General features: G+C 38.1%; 1 protein-coding gene across 9 annotated transcripts in view; it reads right to left on the minus strand.

The window, feature by feature from the left end:
- The window catches only part of GLRA2 (glycine receptor alpha 2), a 131752-nt gene that overhangs the window by 74261 nt on the left and 29876 nt on the right, over window positions 1-27615 (minus strand). For 8 of the 9 annotated variants that reach the window (XM_069874818.1, XM_069874810.1, XM_069874781.1 and 5 more), the window contains 4 exons: window positions 26710-26933; window positions 12242-12324; window positions 10856-10993; window positions 7939-8153 (listed from right to left, as the gene is read on the minus strand). In XM_069874818.1, the coding sequence (XP_069730919.1) occupies window positions 7939-8153; window positions 10856-10993; window positions 12242-12324; window positions 26710-26933 (660 nt within the window). The remainder of the gene's footprint in view (window positions 1-7938; window positions 8154-10855; window positions 10994-12241; window positions 12325-26709; window positions 26934-27615) is intronic. The other variant, XM_069874791.1, reaches the window with a different exon arrangement.

Below are 27615 nucleotides of genomic sequence, written 5' to 3' on the forward strand. Positions count from 1 at the left end.
GGAAGAGAATAGGAGGGGTTAATACTTCTAGGCATCGATAGCTACCTTTTTTTACAGTTGCACTATAACTCCAAGAAAACTTCTGAGGAGCAAAATGCCAGTGGCCCAGCTACGTGCAGTGTGCACTGATGTTCAGTCTGGAAGGCAATAGCCTTAAGGTACACTGCAAATGAAAGTGTTTTTCCCAGACTCCAGGGGGTCCCATCAACATTACTTCAAATGAAATATTAATACATGATATTCATAAGTTATACTCCAAGATGATCTAATAGAGTCAAGGCTTGCAATTATTTGAAATGAATGAGCCACAGCAACCTATGTCGTTGCTTCTGAGAGGGTTTGCAGTGATTATCTGTGTAAAACAGCGGCATGGAACATTCCTCAGAGAGCTGCTAAAAGCCACTAGCAGGTCCTGGAGGGTGCGACAATGAAGCCAGAGAGCCCCAGTACCGTGCCAGGGTTATGAAACAACAGCAGACTGGTGTGCAAAATAACTTCAACTCTTCTTTGGTGCTTGAAATAGGTTCAGTCAAATGCCAGCCCTCCCAGATGACTGCATTATAAAACCTGCTGAGGAAGTGCCAGGAGTACTCAAACTACATCCCAGAGGTATTCAGACACATCTTATTGCATATTTTTAGCTGTCACGCATGGCCGCAACTACTGTTTTTGTAGTACAGTAAATATCGCTGTCTTCACTAAACTTTAAAGTTTAGATTAGTACAGTGGAAATAGTGACTGATTTACTCAGTCGATTTTATTTTTACTTTCATAGAATAGAATCCGCTATTGAACCAAATGTATTAGTCTTTATCCAGTCAGTATCTTGTCAGTCAGCTTTGTGCAGAACGAAGGAACACAAGAATTTCACTACATAACCACTTTTAGACCCAAAGATTGACCAAGACACCTCTATAGCCAAGCTAAACAGAATAACATGGCAATTTCTATCAACAGATTTAGGTGCTGTGTTTAACATTTACATCCTTATTCCTTCTGCTCTTCTCACAAGAAGAATGGATCCTGTTGCTTTTTGTCTTAACTGTGCAGCAAACCCAAACCTTCAGTTTTACAGAACTGGAAATGGTTGTAGAATGGAAGAAAAAAATGTCTTTCTTTAATGGCTGCATGATCACAGCATATATAACCGTGCCAAAGCTTGTCCAACATAGCTTTAATTGAGATACTTCTCCCACTGAAGTTGTAACTGCAGAGGCTAGCTGTGTAAGTATCTACCTAGATCTCAAAGGAGCAATGATTGCAAAAAGTGAAGGTGCCTTTTACAACACCATCTGATGTAGGTGGAGGCAGCAGAGAAGTTTCTAGGCACTGCACAGACTTTTCATCATGGCCAAGTATGTATTATCAAGCTGGTATTAACATGGCCACACTGCTATTGATACTTGAAGTGGACAGAAAATTCTCTTCGGTGCATCACATATCATCTGGTACACATACCACATCTTCCACTGCAGTTCAAACACTCTCTCGCCTTCAGGCACAAACATGTTAATATCTTGCCTCAAAACCATTCATGAGAAAACATAGGTAAAGAGGGAAGAAGTACGAATAAAGAAATGACATATGATGAAGTTGCAGAGCAGAATCAGGAAATTCCTTTTTTGAATCATAAGTTATGAACAGGTGTTTACTAACAACTTAACAGGAAATTATTTTACAATATTTTGTAGAACTGCTTATTTTGCAGACAGAACTATACTCACAATCAGTTTGTATTCAAGTAATTGTTTCAATAAGTCACAATACATAAACATATGCTCACTTACTTATGACCCTTTTAGAACTTTTTTTGTTGAAAAATAGATTCAGTGTATGTGATTTCCTTTCTTATGTAGTGTAGAATAGATTTCTGTATCCAGATTTAAATACTGTATGGAATACAACAGTGGATATTGAAAACATTCTCTAAATAAAAGATTTAGTTGCATCTAGCTTTTCCAAGCTCAAAAAAGAAGAGCTAAACAAGTTTCATGTTTCTCTTACTATAAGTAAAAAGAGGGAATAAATGTTATATGTTAAAACTATGACGGAGAGGGAAAGTTGTAGAACATTGGAAGTGAACAAAACAAATGAGTACTAAAACACTTCCATGTAGACACATGACTGCAGAATAGATCCTCATGGTTACCCAATAGTGTAGATTTACTGGCCAAGAATTCAGACAGCATCTCCACTTCTATTACAGTCAAGAAAACTGACAACCACTAGGATGATTCTCTTTAAACCCACTCAAAACCCCTGAACAGGCTGGTTTGGGTTTTTTTTAAAGTGGAAATTGTTTGAAGTTCCCCTATCAAAATACAGAAATATGTGACATAGGACAGGCATATTAAATATCAAGGTAATGTTTTAGGGCCATCAGATCTCCAACAGGATTTCTTTTAAATGCAATAAAAATAAGGTAGGCTTTATCATTTAAGTAGCATGCTCAGACTCTCATATAAGTCAAGTGCCAATCAAAATATCTCATGATTGCTGAATTACTCCTGCATTTCCTCTTCATATCCCAGGAGTAGATTAAAAGTAATTTGTAAAAAAAAAAATAAATTCCTTCCATATCAAATTACTTAATTTTTGGTTTTTCACCATAATAATGCACCAAAACATATCCTTTCTGAGTTGTTACATTAAAGAGTAAGCCATCACCTTAGGTGTTCTACTTCCTATAAAAACAAATTAACATAGAGTAACATAATTTCTGAGAACAGCATCTATTCCTTTTTCTTCATTGTTATTTCTCCTCATTTCTTCTTTTTGTTTGTTTGGGTTTTTTTTAAAATTTTATTACACCATCATTTTAACCTTAATTAAAAAAAAATGTGCTAGATTCTTGGAGCTTCTTTACTTGATAACTTTTGACATTTAAGAAAGGAGAGGTTGCTTTCTGATGCTGGTCTGCCAGAAGCCCAAGAATCTTGAAATGTTTCCAGATATGCTGGGGATAATGGACAACATATAAAAGTAGTAATTTATTGCCAAAAGGGGTAGACTTCATTGACTTTGATTTGGCATTTCACTGTACCTAATAGAATACAATGCTTTCATTGCATTTGGTAATGCATTTAGTGATCCAAAGCAAAATGAAGTGAATGGAAGGACTCCCAGAGGTTTCAATGAGCTATGAATGAGACTTTTTTCTGCACAAATTGCTCCCTGAGGAACGAACATACACTCATTACGCACTGTGCATTAAAGTAACACAACATGAATGCTATGCAACTGTGTAAAATACAGTTGCTATCACTTACTTGACTTAAAGCATCCTCAAATGTTTTGCTTTATTGCCTTAAAAGTAATCCCTTTTCTTGGATTGTTATTGCTAAGTTTTGGTTTATGTAAGTGTTTTAAGAAGAAAGCAATCTGAAAAATACCCAATTACCAGCACAGCAGAGAACTCATTACTCTTTCAAATGGCTTTTTGAAAACTTTAAAACTTTTGATTCTGTTGATTTAACAAAAGAGAATCATAGAATCATAGAATAACCAGGTTGGAAGAGACCCACCAGATCATCAAGTCCAACTATTCCTATTAAAAAAAAAACCTGATTAAAAATAAATAGAATAGGAAGAGAATGGTCATTCAATGCTCTGACTGAAAGAACTGTTTTCTAACACTTCTCAACAATTCTGCAGTACCATACCTTGGTATCCTTCCCTTTACTCTCCCAGCTTATACACAGCTGGGACCATAAAATATTTAAAGTCATATTCATGTGTCTGTGTCCCTTTCAATGCCCAGATATTCTTTAGTCCATATTTTGATGAATACATACTGTCATTTTTGTGCCGGGGGTCTGATACTTCCAGAAGGTGTTGGATGTAAGCATGTGCTGGGTATTGCATGGATGTATAACAGGTTACATCAAATTCCTGATTTGTGTGCCATAGTTTCTCTGCAAAGATGAAGTCCAGCAAGCTCTAGTTGCAAGGGAGGTCCCAGGCTCATGTGCAGAACACAGAAAACCCAGGGTTTCCGGAGAATTTAATTGTCAATGTGTGGTCACAGTAATGACCCAGTTTGCAACCATAAGTTCTGCTCAGCTAACTGATCAGCAAGAGCTACTGATGTAGTCGGGTGCACAAACATTTATCTAGCCGAAGTTTCTAAGTGGAAAAGAATGACAGATCCAGAGAAATCCAGATATATCCAGATATATCCAGAAATCCAGATGTGAGTAAGACTTATACATGTGAATGTATGGGAAAGGGAGCTGATCATAGGAAACCTGTTATTTTGGATCACCTGTTATTTTGGATTAGCCAAACCAGAGAGAGGGTATTCAGTCGCAGCTTTCTGGATGAACAAAAAAAAACAGGAAAAAAACTTACCATCCCCTAACACATCTAGGAAGGATAATGCTAGTCACAAGACTACTCACTAGTCTTTGGTAAAAAAATACAAAAATAACTTAATTGCTATAAAAGAGGTTGAAACCATGGTGAATATTTCTCTGCAGTTACTCCCTGCACAGAAAATCATTTTTTCGTGTCCATAAAGAAAGCAAGATGTAGAGTTGCTCAGCTCTTGCTAAAACTGCAGAGGAAGAGAACCTTTCTGCTTTCTGAAATAGGCACTGCAGGTCTCCCTTCCAAGAAAAATTGCTTTATTGGGACACAAATTCTTTCATTGTTTACTTTTACCTTTTGTAACAAAGAAATCAAATTTGTAGAAGACTAAGGAAAAAATCCAATATTTATTTACTAGTATACTGCTAATATTGGAATTTGACCCTATATTCCTAGGCAGAATTGCAAAATACTATGAAGATAATAATTCTACAGGAATGCTAGAAAAAGTGGCAAAAATATAATTACATTTCTTTTGGAAGAAGTTTTCTAGACATTTCTCTTATGTGCAGCAAGTATAAGCATCAGTGGAATTAACTTCATTCTTTTGTTTCCTCTTGTCTCCTTTCTTCCTTTATTTTATGTTCAACAGTCTCAAGTTTATGTTTAATTCTCAGCAACTGACTGGCTAATGTCTGTTTTGCCATGACCTACCATTATGACATCTGTGTACCTAAATGAATATTTGTTATTAACATGGAAAACAGCAGTTTTAAGCAAACAGAGGTCTGTCACGTAATCTTATACCAGAACTGAGAACAATATATAGGTAATCACTTCTAAACAGTACTTCTCTTTTCATTTAGATAGTAACTTGGAAACAAAGAAAAAAACACCCTAAGCAGGAATCTTCTCTGTACAATTCTTTGTCTTTTTTTTAGGTAAAGGAATTCTTCCCTTTAAAGTTTGTCACTCTTGATGCTTTGTTGTTTTCTGTTGGAGAAGAATAAGAAGAAACTCTTGGCATGAGGTACTGGATAAATTAAAGGTAAAGTTAAGGTAAAGGTAAATATGTATTAATAAAAACAGGACACAAAGAAAGATGTGGAAAAATACAAGTCTTTTGTTCATGTCTAGGCTGCCTTCAAAAAGCAAAGTTGCATCTAGTTTTCACTATTCTTGCAAAAATAACTGTCATGTCTTACTCTGCTTGGAACAATTTTTTAATGGATGGTTTATTGGCAGCCTAATGTTTTGCATCTTGGCAATATGTAGACAGGACTCAGAAAAACATTCCTTTTAAAGAGCCATGTTGGGACTTCAGATTTAACACTCATTGGATCCAATTCTTTTCATATTTTTATTTCTAAATGTGTTTCAGCTAGACAGATTTTATTAAGAAACAGAATTTTGGTATGAAGTTACAGATGAGGTTTTAAAATAGCTAGGTTCCCGCAACAGCCATAAAAGCCTGCTTCTTTGTGTAATGAACCAGATACTGGTAATACAAAGTCTGTATGGATCTGTATGTCTATACTGCTCCATGCACACACAAAGCTTGTTTTGAAGCACTTGGGTTTTGGTCCGTCCCATGTTTCTCCAGGCACTTGAGTCACATGAGGTGGAGATCAGTGGGCAGGTATGCTAACATTTACTTAGAAATCCATTTTTAAGTCCACTGGTACATCTTCAAAAGCTCCCACATGGATTAACTCACTTATACACGGATCAAAGCTGTAAAATACAGTGCATCTCAATTATACAATGGAATTCAAAAAAGTCAGGGTGTAGCCTGACTGAGGTAGGTGTGGTGGGCTCTCTGGTTCCTTAGCACCTATCCCTGACAAAGAAACACAGCAGAAAACGTCAGGAGAGAATGCAACAGGGCCAGATCATCACCATTCTCTGACAGCTGCTGAGATAAATGCATCTAATCCCAAGACTGAAGAAGAACCTGCCCAATAATCAAATAGCCACAGTAAACATATTCTGAATGTTCCCATTCCTTCCACTCAGCAGAAGACCAAAAAATACTTTTCTACTTAAACGAGGCAGAATACAAAAGGGAGAAACATTTCAGCTGAATCAAAACCATATGATGAAAATTCTTTCTAAAGCATTAGCATTTTGGACATACTAACACTGCAGAGCTTCATCACAGGGTATATTTGCCCAGTTGGAAATGGGGGTGAAAATCTCAATTACAGTGATCATACCACGTCTAGTTCTCAAGTCAGTTAATTTGGAAGAAACTTGGAATATATCAGCATGGAATCATTTTGTACTATTTAGACACAGTCTTAGATGATTCTAAATTTGCCATACACACAGCCTGTATGCTCCATAGCAGGATTATCTCCTTGTTGTTTGTTTTTTTTTTTTCCCCAGAGTCTTCACTTGGTAATACTGACTGAATTGTCTGAATAAATGTTTAAGAAAATTATACATATCTCCTAGTGAACAAGTAAAGTTGAACCAACTGTTGTAGTCACCAGGCTTTGAGTGATACTTTCTCAATACCAACAGAAGAGTAACACAATCTGTGCAGTTTTTGAAGTTGTCCTATATATACTCCATTTAAACAAACTACAGTATTTTAATTGAGACTAAATATGATACTGAGGGTAAAGCAGAACAAAATACAATATGCTTCTTGGAATGGATTGTGATCTGTATAAACAGTCAAAATTTGTGCTTTCATTACTACTAGAGTTGTTTTATGATCCCAATCCCTGTGATGCTGGACTACTGTACAGAAGACTCTTCTGGGAAGATACTTCGTGGCTCCTTGAGAGCACTGTAAACTGATCTACCTCTGAGCTCTCTTCCAGAAAACTGTACAAAACCTGAGCACACACATGGAACTGCTGGGAATGCTACCAGCAGAAGCATTCAGGCTGTGCCCATGATGAAAAGAGCTGTCAACCAGGCTAAACAAAGAAATCAGTCTGTAATCTGTAATCCCATCTGCAGCACCTGTTCTGGATTAAGACCACAAAATTTAAGTGACAGGATATTTTTGTGCATAGACAGGATGGAATACTGCAGGTGACACTTGAATGAGAACATGCACAAATTCTGCCATGAAGTAAAGATATTAGCAGTTTCTCACTGAAAAGATTCTCCAGAGAAACATTCTAGGTGTATACTTGTTATATATATGTCTGGTTTATGTATAAATACACATTTATATATATTTATATATCCATCAGATTAACTGCCATATTTAGCAACATCAAGATATTTGAGAGTCTAACAGTCCAGAAAAAATCAGACAGAGTTCATAAAGTCTCCGTTCAGACAGAATGTCAAATTTTCATGGGAGTGCTTTCCAGTCAGGTACCTAAATATTTCAGAAAATCTGGCTTTTAAAAGCTGGACACTAAGTATTAATACTAGCTGAAACTCATTAAAAATCCATACCTTTGAGCCATTGAGTCATCCTGCAAACCAACAGAAACCTGCTTTAATCCAAATGCAAGAATATTGCAACTTTAACACCATCCCGCTATCACTTTATCAAGTATTCTTATCAGATGCGTATTTACACAGATCTTTCAAAACATTTCAAAAAGTAGTACAAACATTTCATATTAATAACAAATCGGCAGTATAAAATTATTTCCTTACTTTTGGGAGGGAAGCTCTCGATCCTGAACTTTGCGTGGTCATTGTCAAAACCGTAGTGATGCCCAGTGCAACTCTAGCTGGAGCAGCATCCATGTTGATCCAGAAAGAAACCCAGGACAAAATGACAATCAGCAGGCTAGGAATGTACATCTGGATTAAATAGTATCCCATCTGACGCTCCAAATGAAATTTGACTTCAATGCATGTAAACTTTCCTAGAACATGAAATTACTTTCATAAATACTTTTTGCACATTTTTATCTCGTTTACTGAACATAATTAGATGCAAGGCCTGTTTCCTAATCTAACACTCTAAGCAGTTCCTGCTGCACAAATGCAAGTTGGCTATTTGTTGCATGCTAACATGTGGATAATGCATGGGACTCCTAATGCAGACTGTGCCCAGTTCTTCACATTCACTGAGAAAATGAATATTAGCACAGTTGTTTCACCTCCAGAAAATATAATTTAATGCTTTTTTCCTAAAATTTAATAAGTTATTACTTTAGTCAAACATAATTTTTAGTTTTAAAAGGGGGTAGTGTTTTGCTATTTTAATTACATGAGATTAAGCAAACATGTACTTGAGCAGACAAATTGTGAACAATTCGTCTTATAGTCCTATTGTAGATCACACCTTTTCTGATTCTGGTCATGTCAGTTGCCTGTGTCTGTGGGTTGTTTCTCACAGCAGAATAACCTTGAAGCTTACTCTTAATATTGACAAAAGTCTAACTCCAGGAAACCCACAACCATCTCTTGTGGAAGGTGAGTGATTCTTCAAACAGCAAATGGCTTCAAACAGCAAATGATTGCCTGACAGTGGAAGATAGTCACACAGTAGGGGATGCCAAGTCTTGAGTTGCAACAGCTCATCAATTACTAATCTAACCACTCTGTGTTGCTCTCCAAGCAACTGTGTATCTTGACTCTAGTTTAAGTACTGTGAATGCTCTTGAGGCAGACTAACCTTGGTACAAGAAAGTTTGTCATTCCCGAAGTGTCATGCTAATGGCTTTAAAAGCACACATTTTGTGTTGACTGGTCAAATGCATAAAGGTGTGTTGTTTCTCATTCATCCTTTCAGGACAAATTAGAGTTTTCTGCTCTTTCTTATGATGTTTACATGTTTATCTGCTAGTTTAGAAAGCTGAATGTCAGAGTGCGAAAGTTGGCGCAAAGGACAGTGCAGAGGCTGTTTGGCAAAAAGCGGAGAGGAGAGGAGCTGAATAATTTCTTTTGACAAGACAGAAGCTCTAAAATGAGTGACCTGACCTGTCACCCTAAAGACAGACTATGAGACCTGGATAGTGACTGATTCTGACCAGTCTGCCCATGCAGAAGGGACTCGAAAGGTGTTGGGTGGCCTCATGCGGCAGCAATGCCGTAAGAGTAGCTCAACCTTTTTCCTGCAGCACAATACAGAGAGAGAGCCTTGTAGTGTGGGTGGGAGAAGAAGGCTGAATAATACGGCTTGTATCCACACTTGAATTTCACACCAAACCTGAAGGAACATACTACAGAGAAGACACAAACAAAGCAAAGATTTCTTTTGCTTGAATACTGCTTTTTAGCTCTCCTTTCCAAGCTACGGGCTTTTAACTTTTGGTTATTAGATTTTTTTTTTTTTTAACTACATGTTACAGGAGTTACTAATTAGTATTCTTATCCCTTGTGTGGAATCTTCCTGGGTATACAAGGAAATTACGGCACATGCTCTCCCTCCTTTCTTACTTTCAATGATAGACCATGTAAAATCATTATTAGAAATTAGAAAAGTAGATGAACTCACTTATATAGAGTTTGAGCCATGTGCTGGGATATGACTAAACTTCCCATCAACCAAATTACAAATAGGTAAGTTCTGTCTATTGGGATTTACTCCCAATTATTCCCCTTAAGCATGAGAAGAGATGAAAAGTAACAGCAGTTCCCCATTCCATGGGTTTTGGACTGCGAAATCATGAAATTTTCCTTTTTTTGGCACTTTAAGCCGTAAAATGAGAAGATGTATTTGTAAAAATTCATAAGAGTAAAGCATTTTTTGAAATGTTTTTTCATGAGAGATGTATGTGACATTATTGGCAGAGGCAGAAGCTCTCACGTTGTGTTATTTCATACACTGAAACAAATGTAGTTGATGAAAGAAGATTGGCTCATGCTGAAATGATGGAAAATCTATTTTGGATGAGAGGGATTATATCTAATACCAGCAAGCAACGAGCAAACTGTTCTCTAAATGCTGTTCCTATTAAATAAACTCCAAGCAGCTAAATCCAAATTTTAACAGAGTTCTCTCTGCTCTGTAAAGCTAAAGATAGAAAACACAGCATTTGAAACTTTGAAAAAGTAAATGCAAGAAAAAACATTACAGTAGTAAATATTTTATTTCCCAATATTTCATCTCTGTACACTATTAATATTAGCAATTACAGCATTGTCCTTTCAGATCCTACATCTTATGAATTAGACCATGTATAAAAGCTGGTGAAAATCAATTAATTTTCCTCTTTGTCACTTTGATATGCTGGAGAAATAAATCTAGTTCAGAAAAATCAGTACTTAAAAGTGATGAATCAATAATTAATAAAAGATTAAGCTTGTAAAAAAAGTTTCATTTTGACAAAATCAAAACAACTAGAATTTTTTAATAGATTTTTTAAGATTGCAAATTCCTTAATGATTTTAAGAATATTAGAATATGTATATTAGAGTATCTAATGAAATTAAAGGAAATCTGGAAACAAAATCATTCAGAGAACAAAAAAAGGCAGAAAAATTCACTTTTTCAGATCTAAAAAATATGTTGGGTATTCTAATTTCAAAACTTTTTTTCTTTTACCTTTCTTTTCCCGTTACAAATTGACAGTCGATACCATCACAGCAATTAATAAAAAAAAAATAGAATAATGCTCACCAGTGTTGTAATGTTTTGTGCAATAACCAAGTTCTTTATCTTCTTTCAAAATAAATTGCGGCAAGGTTAAACCCTCTGCAACTTGCACAGGTCCATCACTTAACCACTCAAATATCAGATCATTCATAGTGTAGCCAACTACAATAAAGAAATCAGAGTTTGTTAGATGGTAGCTGACTGGAAAATAAAAAGCAAATATCATTATGTCTAAGAAGCACGTCTTTTACTGCAATACATGTTACCTCAGTTACATTTTTTAAGTGTCTAACAAGAGCACTATTGCTATTAGCTACCAATTAATATTATTTCCCTGTTATTTCCTATTAAGAACAACAAGCAACATCATTGTATACTCAAATACCGTCCCAGTTTGCCACTAAAAATAATGTTTCCAGTCCATCAAAGATTCCGTTTACAATTGAAATGACATTCTTCTGTGCCTACATATCAGCCTGCATTCTGCTTTATTTTCATTATTTTTTGATGATGGGAGTTGGTGGGCACTAACAAAACAAGGATTTCTAGACTGCACAGTGCTGGACCTTTGCAGAAAAGAAAAAGGCAGCTTTTTTAACCTTTGAACCTAACACTGAGAGGTGTGGAGGGGTAAGAGAGATAGTTCAGCGCACTGAAGTATCTTCCTTTCTGCAATGGATACGTATTTATCGGTAAATTAAACAAGCTGTGGCCATTCTCCAGGCACAAAGGCAGGTAGTAGCCAGCAGCTCATACTCATATAGCTCATACCCATTCTCCCCTCCCCATAAAAAACCCAAGGTGGTCTGGTACTTACTGAGTATTGGAAATGACTGCTGGCACGTGCCATTATCCAAACCACTCCTAGTCTGGTCTGATTTTGTTGCATGTTACAGGTGGTGCTACTGATGTGTACTGATGGCTACATGGTACAAATAAGTGAGTGGCAATACCCAAGTTCATGCCTTGGCTGTGTTTGGTTTACTAGCATAAGTACGCCTATAGGATGTCTGCTTCCTCAAGTATGTTACTTCCATTTCTTCAAAAGAGCATAGCATGCCTTGATCAGACATACCTAATCCCTGTCTGTGTACTAATTACTCTTACTTTCTTTAGATTTAATTTCTCCTGCATAGCATCACTGTGGTTATCCCTGGAAGTGATGGAGCCCTGATGAGTGATATGATGCACCGTGGGAGGGGAAAAGGGAAAAGAGCAGAAGCAGTAGAAAAAAAGGGGACCTGCACAGTATGGTGACAGATGTTTAAAGCACAGTTCCTCCATGATTTCCCCTTATGCAACAGGTATATTATGTATCACCGCACAAATAAGACAGTATAGATACTATATAAGCACTGAAGTTTATGGAAAAATCTTGCTTTTTCCTAGATAAAGCAATTGGACACTCACAGCTTTCTAGCTGCATTGTACATGTCTGTACATCCATAGGAAAATTCTTCAAATCCATGGGACAGGACAAGGTTAAAGTAAGCCTAAAATTGGAGGGGGGAAAAAAAACAGTTATTGTTAGAAATCTACAGGTTTTATCCAAAGCCCCATATTTAGAGTTTAAGGATCAAGATCAAATCTTAACACCTCTGAGACTGGACTCATTCTTCCCTTTGAGCTTTAAAGAACATTTGAGCTGTGAAGGCAGAGCATGTAAGCAAACTACGTACTCACTGGCTGCATTGGCTGAGCAGAACAGGGACAGAGAAGACAACATCCAGAGAGCAAAACCCGCTCTCCAGTAATGCACAATTGAATTCTTTTTGTATAATGTTGAACCCAAATAATTCAAAAGCTGAAATGATCACAGGACATATGTTTTTAATCTTTGTTTTGGAAAATCAAAGGAAGGAAACAACAACAAATCTCTTTTTCAAAAGAGAGTGCTTTTGTTGTATATGAGGCCCATTTCCAAACCTTCATTCTTACTACTTAGCCTCTAAAAAAAGAAAAAAAACACCATACAGCAAAAGCTAGAATCGCATAGCATTAAAAGATAGAGTGCAGATAGAAGAAAGTAAGCCTAAAGGAACAACATCATATAAACTGAATTTCTCTTTTAATTTTTCAGTTTTTATTGTCCCAGATAAAGCATAATTTTACTTGAATGGGAACATTCTTAATGTTTCTTTCTTTTTTTTTTTGGTTGTTTACTTTTTTACATTTCTTTGAAATTTGCTTCGTGACTTCTTTTCTGCTTTATTTCTTTTCTTGTTTGTGTGGGGAGAAGAAGATACTAGGATGATACAACTACAAACCAGCTACTTTGAGAAACAGAAGAATTGTTGAGATTTTGGATTAAGTCATACAAAAAGAGTACATTTTTATTTCAGATTAACTTCAGCACAAAACCCAGTTTAACACAAAGAAAACAAATAAACAAAAACTTCAGTGCCTATTTACCACCAATGACAAGAACTAGACTGTCTGGTTTGAAGGTACACTGAAACATTAACACAATATAATGACAATATTTTTTTAACTATTCCAGGGAACCCAATGGCCAGCTCCTAACCTGGAAAGTACGTTGTCTCACAGACAAATGCAATCTGCATGGAGAAATACTTCATTAAGGCCTGTCTCCCACAGATATACTGTGCTTCTCACCAAATAGGGCTGATTCAAGCTCTTTCAGTCTATGTCTTCATCATGTGAACTTTTGAGAACGGCCTGACTGGGCCTTCTAGTCTCACTGTCCTGCTATCAAATCACTATGACAAGAATATGATACTTAGGTAACAGATCAAAATGGTCCCAGTTTGATAAAAGAAAAAATTCACATTCAACATCTCTGCTTTTACTGATTTGAGGACTACACGGAGAAAGTCATATTATTTTCCTTTTACACAGTCTTCAGTGTACAAGACAATAATATCAGGAAATTAGAGATGGGTTGCCTGTAGCAGTGAACTGCATTGAGAGGAAGAAAAGGCCCCAGTAATCCTCTCAACACCGCCACAGAAATAAACTCCCATTTAACCTTTGGGAAATAGCAAATAGCACAAGCATTAAAAAAAAAATAAATATGATATGGAGAAAAAACTATATCTAGTAGACACGTAAATGTCATTGAAAACCTGCCCTTTACTGATTTAAATATTTTAAGTGACCTGCAAATGCTAACTTTTCTCATTTTGACTAGTTAGTTCCCTGGATTACAGATTGAGCCAATAAAATTGCTAATCTCCAGTATTAACAAAAGACTGCTTTTGCATTTTTTCTAAAATGCTGATATATCAAACTCTCTTCCTTTTTTTCAGTCATCTTCTAAATACCTATTAGATGTTTTAAGTTCATTTCAAACATGCTTTTACGCAAATGTAGCCTTTCTAAACATGTTATTTGTTTGCATGTTTTGGAGTAAGTATGGCCTGTCATCCCTCAGATTCTGCTGACTGTCTGGTTTGGATCACACACTGACTTTGTTTCCTTTCCCTTTCATCCCCTTCTGTTCCCCAAAACCCTCAAAGGATCTGGGAGTTTGACTACATACATGGACAAGGAGTTCTCTTTTATTGGTCTAATAACAAATTCAAGAGAAAAAGAAACAAACTCATGAGAAAAAGAATACATCAAGTTGTTGCTTTCAGGTCTCACACGGAAAAACTAATCCATCTCTAGTGATACTAGGTAGGTATATCAATTTTTTTTTCCTGGAGTTGAGCTGAGAAAATGCTCATTATGTAGGTTAACACAAGGGCTGACATCGCTTCTGCCTCTTCTTAACCAACAGTGTCTTTCAGGAAGAGTAAATTATACCTTGCTCCCCCTGACAAATGGAAAATAATTTCTGTTTACTGTATTGATGAGGCTAGCTTAAGAGATCATGACCTACTTGTGCTTGTTCATATCAGCAGACTAGCCATCCACAGTGAAGAGCTTTGCCTCTGAAATCTGTTTTACTAGGAGTAACACAAGTGTTGAACCCAATGCTTATTGCTTGCTGTCATCCACAGATACATTGACTTTCAACAAGATTACTACATGCTAAATGTTCACCCACTCAGTGGGTGGTGGGTAAATTTATAGCAGTTGACTCTTTTTCAGAAAAATATGATCCTGCAAATGTTTCCAAAGCCAGGAGCCATGTAACTAATTGTACATTTACATTAACAAGGAAATAGAATCAGAAATGGAAGGTGTTAGGCAGATGTAGCTATCCACTTTGCCTATAGTAACAATGTCACTGACAGAAAATATTTCAGAAAAATTAATGTCTTGCACTTGGCAAATTCAAGAAGGGCTCTTGGGCATTTAGTGCAAACTGGCAATTACATTGATGAATACTTAAATTATTAATAAAACAGAAGAAACTGCCATGGAACAATTATTCTTCAGGCGCCCAACCACCAAGGCATTTGAGATGCATAAACAACAGATACAGTGACTTAACACCATAAACACTGGTGGGAACAGTTTTATGAACAATCTGTAAAGCTGAAAGGAGAAGAAGTTGATCACAGACTTGAGTTTGTCTTCAGCTACCTAAGCATACTTTACCCCCTGTTAAGCAGGCTCACATCACACAGCTCACTCAAGGGATAGCTCTCAGTTTGGGCATGTTCTGTTTCCCAGCTGAGAAGACAAGGTTCGTGAGGAAGCAGGAAAGAGTCAAGTCTCCACTGCCCCAGCACTTCAGGCACAACACCAGGGAGGAGAGCACACCACCACAAGCCACCCCGGAGGAGAGGCAAAGCTACTCTCATCTTTCCCTCCCCACTCCCACACCCATCCTCCAAGCAATGAAGAAGTGAGCCCTGGAAAAATGCAAACAGAGTATGAACAGAACAAAATGCAGAATCAGAGCCAGACAACAAAGAATGAACAAGTAGCTGGTACTGAGTCAAAAAAAAAAAAAAAAGAAAGAAATCAATAATAACACTGAGTAATGCTGTGACAGAGGCAGGGCTGTAACTGAAGCACTCCAGGGCAGCTGCCCATCTTAAACATTAGACCTTCTTTCTCAGAATCACAGAATGGTTCGGGTCAGAAAGGACTTTAAAGATCATCTAGTTCCAAACCCCCTGCCATGGGCAGGGACACCTTCCACTAGATTAGCTTGCTCATAGCCTCTTCCAACCTGATGTTGAACACCTCTAGGTATGGGGTATCCACAATTTCTTTGGGCAACCTGTTTCAGTGCTTCACCAGCCTCACAGTAAAAAAATTCTTCCTAATATCTTACCTAAATCCCCTCTCTTTGAGCTTAAAACCGTTCCCTCTTATCTTCTCACTGTACTCCCTGACAAAGAGCACCTCCCCAGTCTTCCTGTAGGCTCCCTTTAAGTATTCGCTTCCTGAGGATTTCCTCACACGCTTGGTAAGTCTTTCTGAGCAGCATATGCTCATACTCCGAATGCCTTCAAAGTGCAGCAGGCACTGCCAACATTTCTTCTCTCTGCATTTCATTCAGCCTCCTCTCTTCCCTGGTTTCACCATAATGTCTTGAGAAATCACTCAGATTCAGGCTGTGGGCCTGACTCTCTTCCCACCCCAGCTCAACATCTTTCAACTCTGTTCACCCCAGAAACTCCCTTACGGTATCATTCAAAGGTGTTTATTTCCCACTTCTGCAGGCAGGAAGGCAAAATTCCTGCAAGCTGGAGGCTGCAGTCTCCTTTATCACAGAAACCAGAATAAGGCATCCTGTGGGAAAAAGTAAATAGCCTGATAATGTGTTATTAATCAGAAAACCTCATGCTGGTGAAAAAGATGTGCCCTCAGACAGGGCAGAAGCAGAGCTCAGCACAGGCACTACCACTGCCCTTAAAGTACCTGCTCTAACCTCCAAGGAAAAGCCAGAGAAGCGTGGTGACATATACTTGAAGCTGAGGTAGCTCAGAGGTATTTATTTGCACTACAATCAAGTCCTGAATTCAGTTGTGGGGCTGAGATACTGTGTTGCTCATTCACCTTCACCCGTTCCTACTCTTTTCCTGTCCTTTCTCTGCCCAAGCTGGTGGAGTCACCATCCCTGGAGGTATTTAAAGGACAGGTAGATGAAGTGCTCAGGGATGTGGTTTATTAGGGGACAGGTATGGTTGGACTCAATGATATCAAAGGTCTTTTCCAACCAAGCCATTCTATCATTCTGTTTTCTTCCCCTCTCCTATGTCTGCCCATCTACCCTACATTTCTCCCAGAGACACCTACATGACCTCAGAGCCCAGCCTCTTCCCTTTGCATACTAATTTGTCCTCATACCCTTTTCCTTTCCCCTTCCTGTTGCCCGGTTCCTGTCAAATCCCATCCCAATGTCTCTTTGGGTTATTAAACTCTGAGACCTGTCCACTATTTGGCACCTAATCTTCAAAGAAGCACCATCAGTGGAGGGTAAGGTCCTTTAATATTAAAAAATTCAACAGGAGTAACATGTTTGTGAAGAGATTATTCCCCAGATGATCTCCAGTCCAAGAAATATTTTCATAAGTTTAAGAGACTATCTGATTTTAACTGGGATTTGACGTATTGCCTAATCTGCAGCAACCATTAAACTGTAGTCCAAACCACCTCTTTAAAGCAGCTAACATGCCTTAGCCTGGTGTGTTGTGACTCACCTAAAACTTGCCTTTATCTCAGCAATAACTCTCATTCCAGAGGAGGACACTGATTCCACAGATCACTGTGGATCACAGCACAAGGTGTTTGAACATCAGGCAAATATAATTTTCATTAATTTACTCACAAGTGAGGTTGTTTGTGAGGGGGGTACAGAACAACAGCCTCCACACACAGCTTTTTCTAATGACAAATATCTAGGGTCAGTCTTATTAAGTATAGCAGTAGTGTTGGAAATCTAAATAGTCCTGGAGATAAGGGTACAAGTCCCTTCCGTCTCAAAAAAAGGCACTATTATCTTATGAGCATGAATAGCAACCAATGTCTCACCATGAGTGGGCATGGTATCAGAAATAACATTTTGTTTCTATTCTTATCCCATCATTCTTTCAAGCTAGACCCATCTGCAGCTCAGCTGTTTGGATAGGAGACTTTATAATCTAGGGTTTTATGCTGCAAATACCAGAACACAAGTAGCACATGCATGGTCACTGGTAACACTGGCTATGTGTCATTTTTTATGAAAAGTCTTACACCTATGCAAAGCCCACAGTTTGGGGTTTAGTGAGACAAGACAAGTGGTATTTATTGGTTTTTTTAGTATTGCCAATTCTTAAGATGCTATCATAAATTGCAAGACTTCTGCTATATTTCTTAAAGCTCCAAGATGACAATAAAGGTAAACAAATTTTTAGTGGTACATTTTTCTTTAGAAGATAAAATTCCTGATCCTCATAGCTGTTGAAATCACATTAAAATATTTCCCAAGCATAAGCAGACGAAGCTTCCCATTAAACTGGCAGGGGAGATAGAGTTGGACAGGAGGCATGACGGCATTGCATGACACAGGATCAAATGCCATTCAGGCTGGTGGCACTGAAACTGGGAGGGGAATCTAAAATCTCCTCATACTCCTCTCAGCCCCCTCTTTTGGGTGATCTGTGCTGAAAGAAGGGTGCACACACTGTTCATAGATCAGAAGGCAAAAAGGAAAAAAAATCCTTGTGACATTTTTCTTTTAAAGGGCTTTTCATTTTGTAGTCCACCTCATTATTTTTTCAGGGACCTAAGTCATCATTTTGAATGTCAATTCTGGTAATTTTCACAGTCTGCAGGCTTTGTCCTGCTAAACAGAATAGTCAAACTGTCTGCTTTTTCCCTCCTTTTTGAGGGTCCCTGGAATTCCTCTCTAATATTTGTCATGTTCTGCAGCTTCATTTCTGTCAGACAGGAATGGGCTAAAATCAGCTTAGAGCCTTCTCTGCTATGACAAAACGAGAGGTGTAGGCTGGAGTTTCACGTACTACTACTTATGAACATGTTCTTGCTCCCTCCAGTACTTTGTTTTGCTTCATGTACTGCTTAACGACACAGGAGCTGGCATGAGGTGGGGTGGTGGATTTCTCATTACAGGCATCCCACTTCTCATTGTAATGCAATCATTGTCTGTAGATACACAATGCCAGCATATGAGCTGCCAGAAAATGATTTTCCAATTATTGCTCAAGCAAATCTATGACATTAAACTCAAGTATAATTTCATATAACAGTTAGATTCTGTAACCACCTGTTTCCTTTCCATGAAGGAATTTTATCTCCCTTTTCACCTCTGTCATTTTCTATCTCAATTTTCCTGCAGTTTGTGTTTAGTATGGTGTTGCTTTCCTCCTGGCAGGATGACATCTCTGTTCTAAGCCATATATTGCAATGCAATTGGCAAAAGACCTTAATCCCTGGGAGCGTGTTTCAGGAAAAGATGCTTTTTTTGTACCCTTCAGAAAGGGCTCCCAGATCTACATCATCTTACACCTAACCTTTAACTGCTCCAGTGTAAGTTCAATGGGTAAATGGAGTGATTGGTCACTACCAAGCAAGGCTAGTCATTGCCATTACCCGTAAGGAAAGCAGGTACACAGACATGTCTTGGCTATGCCACTATCCCATTGCCACAGACATCAAGAAGTAATCACCTGTCAATATTTTTTGCTCCTGTCAGCCAAGAACAACTTGATGTGTACAAATTCATCTGTACCAGCGTTTCCCACTTTTTTACCTAGAACAAAATCTTCTTTTTTATTCAAGACACAGGGATATAGGGCTACAGAAATGGCATCTTGGGCCATTAGATCTGGTTATCTGCTGTCACACATAGTCACATCACCTAGTGCCTTTCAAAGTCCATCAAGGTTCATTTAATCATATCTAGTTCCATTCCCCTCACCCCTTATTTCTGTTTGAATATCATTCCAGGAAGTTGATGCGTATGTGGCTGGAAACTTTATAACTTCCACTTTAGGCTTACTTATGACAAGTTCGAAGTCATTTGTTCTCCTGGCAGCACTGTCCTTCAGTTTAAGCAGCTCTTCTGTAGTGTTAGTATTTATCTCACATCCAGTGCTCTTGTGTGTAAACTGGAGACATGCACGGCATGAGAGGAAGGAGTGAGGCAGTGGATGTTCAGGTATAATGTCCATATTCCTAGTTTGCTTTAAATGCCTTATGAAGCAAAAAAGCAGCTAATTTTGTGTCATTAAAATGTAAATTATTCTATCCTTAAGCAGGATGATCAATAGGGTTTTGACAATAGCTGTGCTAGTTGCATAACAAAGTACCCACATTAGGCTTTATTATTTATTTAGCAGCTTTTATATTTGCTATGCAAAGCAAGTACTTTAAATATAACAGAAAAACAAGGGTATTGGAAAACCAGGACTATATCTTCAGTCTGGATTTCTAGACTGGGGGCGGGGGGCGGAATGAGGAAGATAAGTGTGGGCAATAGGAGGGCAGAGTTAAGAAAATGGAAGGAAACCATTCCAAGGAATGAGAAGAAACTCAGGACATTTAATTGAAAAAGACTCCAAAAGCAATGAGGGGAGGGAGGGTGGAAGGAGAGGTAGGAGTAAGGGCAAGAAGGAAAGAAAAAAGGCAGGTGCAGGGTGTGCAGCTGATGATAATCCAAGGATGTTGGGTTCAACCATAATGAGAATGGCTGCTTTTCCCACAAAAGGCTGTCATTTTTTATCCTCTGAAACCATTGTTACTTTTGTAAGTATGCCCATCATAAGGGGAATTTGTCAAATTCACTGGATTCATATAGCATAGAGCCACAATTTGGAAAGTTACCATGTCCCAGTACCATTGCGCAGTTTAAAGTCTAGAGATTCTAGGACTATTATAATGTCTATAAGGCTTCTACCTATAACATGCAATAGCTATCAAACCCAAAACTTCTTTGGATATGTCCTCTATATCAGCATTTCTGTCCTGATTTTTCTTCACTGATTTTTTGATTACTTTTATTTAATGTCAAATAGTTACTTTAAGTTATATGAAGACATTTTATACTTTTGGAAAGACAAAGCAATAAGCACGTGAGAGTGTACAGTTTTGCCAGTGGGGGAACTAAATATTTTTTTGTGAAAATGTTCCTGTGATTGAAATTCACATCCAAAGGAAAATCCACACCTTGTCAATACCAGTATTATTCTGGTAGGAGCTGAGGTAATAAATATGAATGTGTGAGGTCAGAAAGAGGGGTTCCTCCATAGCAACACAGTCATGTCAATCATGATAACAGTGTGTCTGCTTTCCCTCCTGCTAATCTGCCACATGGAAAGACAATGCTGCTAGTAAAGTCCAAATCCTCTTAAATCCCAACATTAGATTGTAAAATAAAATTGAAATCATCAAATTAAAATGCAGGCTGCATACAGAGCTGTAGAACATAACATTTCCTGCCACTCTGTTAGGTTAGACTGTGCTATATCATGGATGATATACATGCAACAATGTCATCAGGTTTAACTGGAGCTTGATTATCACCTAGATGATAAAGCCTGTACCCCAAAATTGTTTTAGTAAACTCACCCCTGACTTTACTGTACCATGGTAACATATTCTGTAGTAGCCACATGAAAGACCTAAGATCTGATCTTATTTAAAAACAAAATATTTCAGAAGAACAGTGTACTTCTCCCCTATGAACTGTCTATTGCAGAGGCACTACCAGTATGACTTCTGCGTTTCCTTAACCTGCTATTTCCTCCTTGCAGGGCAAAGAACACAGCTACAGAGGAGCTTACAAAAAACTCAAAAAAGTGCAATTATAGAAGTACTATAGATTACTTCTGATTAATTACTTGAGGGACATGGTAATGATAACTTGCAATATAAGCCAAAGTGGTGTGTGAGGCACTAGGGGTGCAGGGGGGATCCAACTCAATGCTCTGTCACTTGGTACTATGACCACACTAGGAAAAGCAGATTTCGGAAGTTCCTGAGAAAGGCAGATGGCATGGGAGACAGCATTACAAATCAATATGCTGTTTTCACAGATACTTCTCTTTGGTTGCATAAGCAGGTGAAGGCTTCTGGATGTGCTAACTCAACCTGTCAGCTACTTGTTGTCGAATACAGAGGCCAGTAATCATCCCCAGAACAGCTGCACAAAAAGAAAGCAATCTAATAGCTTGAATTTTGTCTGTTTTGTGGTGTCCTAACAGCACAGGACTGCTTTCCAGGAGACACTCTCTCTGCATCCGTAACATTTAACAATTAAATCTAGGCAAGAGCTGAAACCATGAAGAACCAACTGTCTACATAACTGTAACATTTCTTGCACTGTGAAAATAAACAAAGAGAGAAAACCAGATATTTTGAAAGACCTGAGGAAATTCTTCCTAGGTATTTAACTGCTGTTTGAAAAGGAATAACAAAAATTGATGAGGGAAGAAAGTAATTTGTGGATTTGCACAAATCTCCTCCCTAGAATTCCAAGTGGCTCTCTTGTCAAATTATGCAGCACCTTATAAAATCTTCTTATATTTTAAAAATATGAAGTCATCTGCTTTGCAATTCTTTCTGGCTAATTGTACTGGCACCACATTTCAGTGCACAGCTCTACAACCTTATCAGGTGATTAGGAGTGCAAGGTGTTTTCTGAAATAACAGTGAAAAAAAAAAGAAGTTACAGCCCCTTTACCTTCCTGACTAATATATTCCAGGTTCAATGCCATGGATCAATATCACAGCTGAGTTATACTGCGTTCTGCATAAAGCTCATACAGCTAAGATGTACTCAAAATATTAAAAGGAGAGGGGGGCAATTAATGCAGATAAAACCACCAAACCTTAAATAAAACTATTCCACTTTCTATCACTTCACTAAAATAAGCTTCTTGCCAGACGCTAATATTCTGAGCTGAGTGGCAGCCTGAAATCAGTTTGTGGGAATCAGGTAGCACGAATGGATGGCTCAGAGAGAATGCAAAAACTCCTGTGAAGCTATTTAACATTTTCTTGATGTCCCAGGTGTCTGCAATGGGCCACAGAGGATACAATCCTTGCCCCTGTAACACAAAATCAGCGCCAAGGTATATACAATACAACATCCAGGTATCATACAGAGTGTGAACACGAGAAACAGGTTGCTTGGTATCATCACTGCACTTGGTCCTGCACTTGGGGCACAACAACCCTATGCAGTGCTACAGACTAGGAGAAGTCTGTCTACAAAGCTGCCTGGAGGAGAGGGACCTGGGGGTGTTGGTTGACAGCCGACTGAATATGAGCCAGCAGTGTGCCCAGGTGGCCAAGAAGGCCAATGGCATCTTGGCTTGTATCAGAAACAGCGAGACCAGCAGGTCCAGGGAGGTTATTCTCCCTCTGCACTCGGCACTGGTGAGACCGCTCCTCGAATCCTGTGTTCAGTTCTGGGCCCCTCACCACAAGAAGGATGTTGAGGCTCTGGAGCGAGTCCAGAGAAGAGCAACAAAGCTGGTGAAGGGGCTGGAGAGCAGGTCTTATGAGGAGCGGCTGAGAGAGCTGGGGTTGTTTAGCCTGGAGAAGAGGAGGCTGAGGGGTGACCTCATTGCTCTCTACAACTACCTGAAAGGACCTTGTAGAGAGGAGGGAGCTGGCCTCTTCTCCCAAGTGACAGGGGACAGGACAAGAGGGAATGGCCTCAAGCTCCGCCAGGGGAGGTTTAGGCTGGACATTAGGAAAAAATTCTTCACAGAAAGTGTCATTGGGCAGTGGAACAGGCTGCCCAGGGAGGTGGTTGATTCACCTTCCCTGGAGGTGTTTAAGGCACGGTTGAATGAGGTGCTAAGGGGCATGGTTTAGTGTTTGATAGGAATGGTTGGACTCGATGATCTGGTGGGTCTCTTCCAACCTGGTTATTCTATGATTCTATGATCACACGCCACTGCCACTTTCCAGCTGCACAGTCCCCTACAAAATGCAATCCATGCAGATATCGTTCAAGGACTGGGAGCAGATGAGTCACAGGCATCTGGGGAGTGACATTATATGGGTTGAGATTTTAACTTTAATTGTTTTTTCAGCGTACAATATATACACAACTTAAGCCATCTTTATTGGACTCTGCTATAACAAACACCACTTGTTGATGGCTCTCTGTAGAGGGCTTAAAAGTAAGAGTCAGATATTTAACTTTCTTGCAGCTCAGAGTGCAATTGAGACTGACCATGATTAAAGTGTAGTTGTTTGCTGAATATAACTTTACTGTAACTGCTGACTGCTCAAAATATGCACCTCTAACAGCTGTTCTTACATTTCTAGTGGCAATAGGATATATTTGTTGTATTGGGTGGTGCTGGGTTCCCTCCCCATGGTTCTAGTTCTTTCTGCATTACCCAAAGGCTTAGACCAGTTATCCAGTTATGGAACCTCAGACTCAATATAGCATAAACAGCATGCTATCTGAGATCAAAACAAATACCAAAGTAGTCACTTCAGCATGAAGCAAATAACTAAAAATAGGTTTGGACTCTTAAACTTACATGATTCATAGGTGGGTACATCAACCATCAACAACTCTGGCCTAATTTACTATAACAACTCTCAGCGAATTAAATATAGATCTAGGAGGCTGCAAGCACAAGCATCATAACTAATTATTGTAAGGTAAACTATATCATGCCTACCATCACCAGTAAAAGCAGGATGGCCTAGAGATGGACATGAAAGAAGGATGAAGAGTCCCATGCTTAGCACAGCGTGAGGTAGTTCCCATAGTCAAGCACTGCTTTGGTCTAACACACAGGCCAGACCCTCACTCTCCCTGCCATAAGGTATCTGAGCATTCATATCCAACATCAAGTGTCTTGTTTTAGTAAAATATGGATCATTAGATCAAGTCCCAGGCGACCTTCCAAATTCTTTTCAAAAAGGGCAGGATTGGCTTCTGAGACCATTTAACAGCATAAACTAGTTGTGCTTCCTCCATAGCATATTTCCATGTTTTCAGCACTGCGCACAAGGAAGAGGAGTGCTGCTGATGTATAATACACACCCCCTTGCTTCTTATCCAATAATTAGCAGGAGTAGTCCTAAGCTATTTTATACATAGAGTATCTTCTATTTATGTAAGATTAACTTGTCCTTGATTTCATTAAAATCAGAAATATCACTCTAGCCTACACCACTACTTCTCAGACATCTTTGTAAAGTGCTTTAAACATTTACACCACACTAAATGTTAAATACTATGATGTCAGGCTAAGTGCTATTGGTGCAGTAGTGAAAATGGCAGCATTATAACATTCTCAATGTACTGAAAACAAAATATTCTTTTTTGTTTCCACGTAGCACAACTAAAAGTGACTGGCAACACGCAAATGCATCTAACCTAGTATCTAGAGAATAAAGACAAGTTTTTCTAATTACTTCTAACTTCAAGTTTCCATACTTTGTAAAGTTTTCTTCACTGTAAAGTACTAAAAAAATTATATGCCATGTTAGAGGTGCCAAGTAAGCCTCTACTACTGCTGTGCAATACAAATGAGAAACAGTGAGTTGTGCTTAATACTCTGTTGGAATACTGCTTACTCTGCTTCAGATTAATTTGCATTTAGGTGTGGGAATTTTACAAACGTGGTATGACAGCTCAAAATATTACTTTTCCCACATTGACAAATGTCAGGAAAATTATCCATCTTCATTCAGAACAGCATCCAACTGCACTGTTGCCTCCAATAAGATGGTGTCTGATGTCATTCAAACAAACAGATGCATTCATTTCTTTCCCAGGGTGAAACAAAAAATGCTTGAAAGCGACAACATATTTATCACTACACAAGTGTTTGTTTCATCCTTGTATCCTGTTATTTTTCTCAAACTGTTCAGGTATATCAATTTGAAACCTTGCTCAATAAGCATTTACATTCTATGCTGCTTAATCCATCCAAATATTACTGAGATCTTATCAAGGAATTTCCACAATAATTAAGAAAGAATTAAGTAAATGGAGGAAGCACCATGTTGTTATTTATTTATTTAGCATCTTAAAGAACACAGCTGTCCTGAACCTGGATCAATAACAATTCCTTGATGAAAATACAGGTTGCAAACAGAATATACAAAGACCACTGCCTTCTACACTAATTTTCCTTACAGATGAAGAAATTCACTAAACAACCTGTTAAACAAATACTATCATGTTTACTTTCCACCAGGCAAGCAAGTCAAAAGCTGAGAAGCATTCCCAGGAACAAATAAAACACAGTAACTACCTTTTTAAAAACAATTATAAGGGTGATAATGCAATGGTTTGCATCTTTGAATACCTGTGTTAAGCAACTAATGATGCACAGTAAGCTGAATGTTAAACAAATGCTGCAGATTATTTGCTGCTGTTTATGCCCATGCAACACAGTTCTGATTCTCTGCCTACGTCTCATTCCATCGGGTCACATCAAATCATGTTTTGTCAGTGTTCATTAATTCAGCCTAAATCCAGTCACATGGCACACACTTCAATGCACTTAATATTAAAAACACTTTCCATAATCCCAGTTATTTTTAAATGTGAATAGATGTATCCAATTACCCAGTGACTTGCATGTCAAGTTTATTGCATTTCAAGTATGCTTTTACTTAAGATGTTGAGAAGTAATTTAAACACTATTCCCTTTTACTTTAAATTGCAACCCACAAACTACTGAGGAGTTGCTTTCCTCTCTTGGTAAAAGGAGTGATTTGAGCTAATGCTAATGGGAATTATCGAGGCATACCGTTAAGGTTTTAGACAGCCTTAAGTTTCCAACACGACTAGGAAGTTCTGTTGTGCCACTTACAAACTACTTTGCAAGAAGTAAAAGCTTAGCAAAGGACTATAAGCAAATTTTCCTTCTACCCTGTTATGATTAAGTCTTATTTCAGTTGTACATAAGGGACAACATCAAAGTAAATACATCATGTTCCATAAGCATAGTTACATCCAGAAAAACAAGGAATGATGAGAAAGAAGAAGATGAAGAGAAAAAGTATGAAGCTAACTGGTTTACCTGATACTGTACAACACTTTCCCAGTTTTAGAAATCCTCAGCAACTTGTTGTCTGTCGTGACATCATGGAAGTTTGCTCCCTTCTCATTGGCAAAGAATAAATCCGGTTTCCAAATAGAGTCCAACATAGAGGGATCCAAATCCAGAGAATCATCAGGATATTCGCTGTAAGCGAGGCGTGAGTCATTCCACTGCTGTCTCAAAAAAATGTTCACTCTGTAGTCCTACAGAAACGCCATGTAAAAAGGTTACTAAACCAATTACCAAAACTGGAAGCCCACTTTAGCTTTCTTTATGCTTTTAGACTTACTACAGCACAAGCATTACAACAAACATTTAAGTTATCCTTTGAACATAAGACTTGCCATTTGAAAATAAAGCAGACTAAATGCTGTATTGAACCAAACAGACACTACTGGTACATTTTCCAAATCAAAATTACTTCAGTGATGAAGAAAAATATTAACTGCATCCTCCAATATTAAATATAAACCTCTTTGATGTGCAATGGATTAACTCAGAAGTACTTAGAAAGTCCAAAAACATTGCAGCTGGATATAAACAATTTTAACAAAGATTCTGTAAAACTACTAATTTAAATAAATTGCTTCCAATATGAAAATCAATTCTTTCTAATGCACTCATGAATAATTGCTAATTCCAGTGAAGCCAGATTTGTACAGAAGAAATTAAATCAGCACTTCTTATTTACTGTTTACATCCTTTTTGTGTGCTTTCCTCTGTATGTTCCTTCATTCACTCCTCCCTCCTGGCATCCCATTAAAATTGTTCTAATTGTATTCTTCTGCTCAGTGGTCTGCTAGTCACAACTGGGAAAGGTAGCAATTATTTAGAGGTTCATTTAGAACAAACATTAATGCTGTGTCAAGAACTGGCTATTAAAGG

This window comes from Phaenicophaeus curvirostris, chromosome 1 (assembly GCF_032191515.1).
Source record: "Phaenicophaeus curvirostris isolate KB17595 chromosome 1, BPBGC_Pcur_1.0, whole genome shotgun sequence".
In the NCBI taxonomy this organism is placed as follows: domain Eukaryota; kingdom Metazoa; phylum Chordata; class Aves; order Cuculiformes; family Cuculidae; genus Phaenicophaeus; species Phaenicophaeus curvirostris.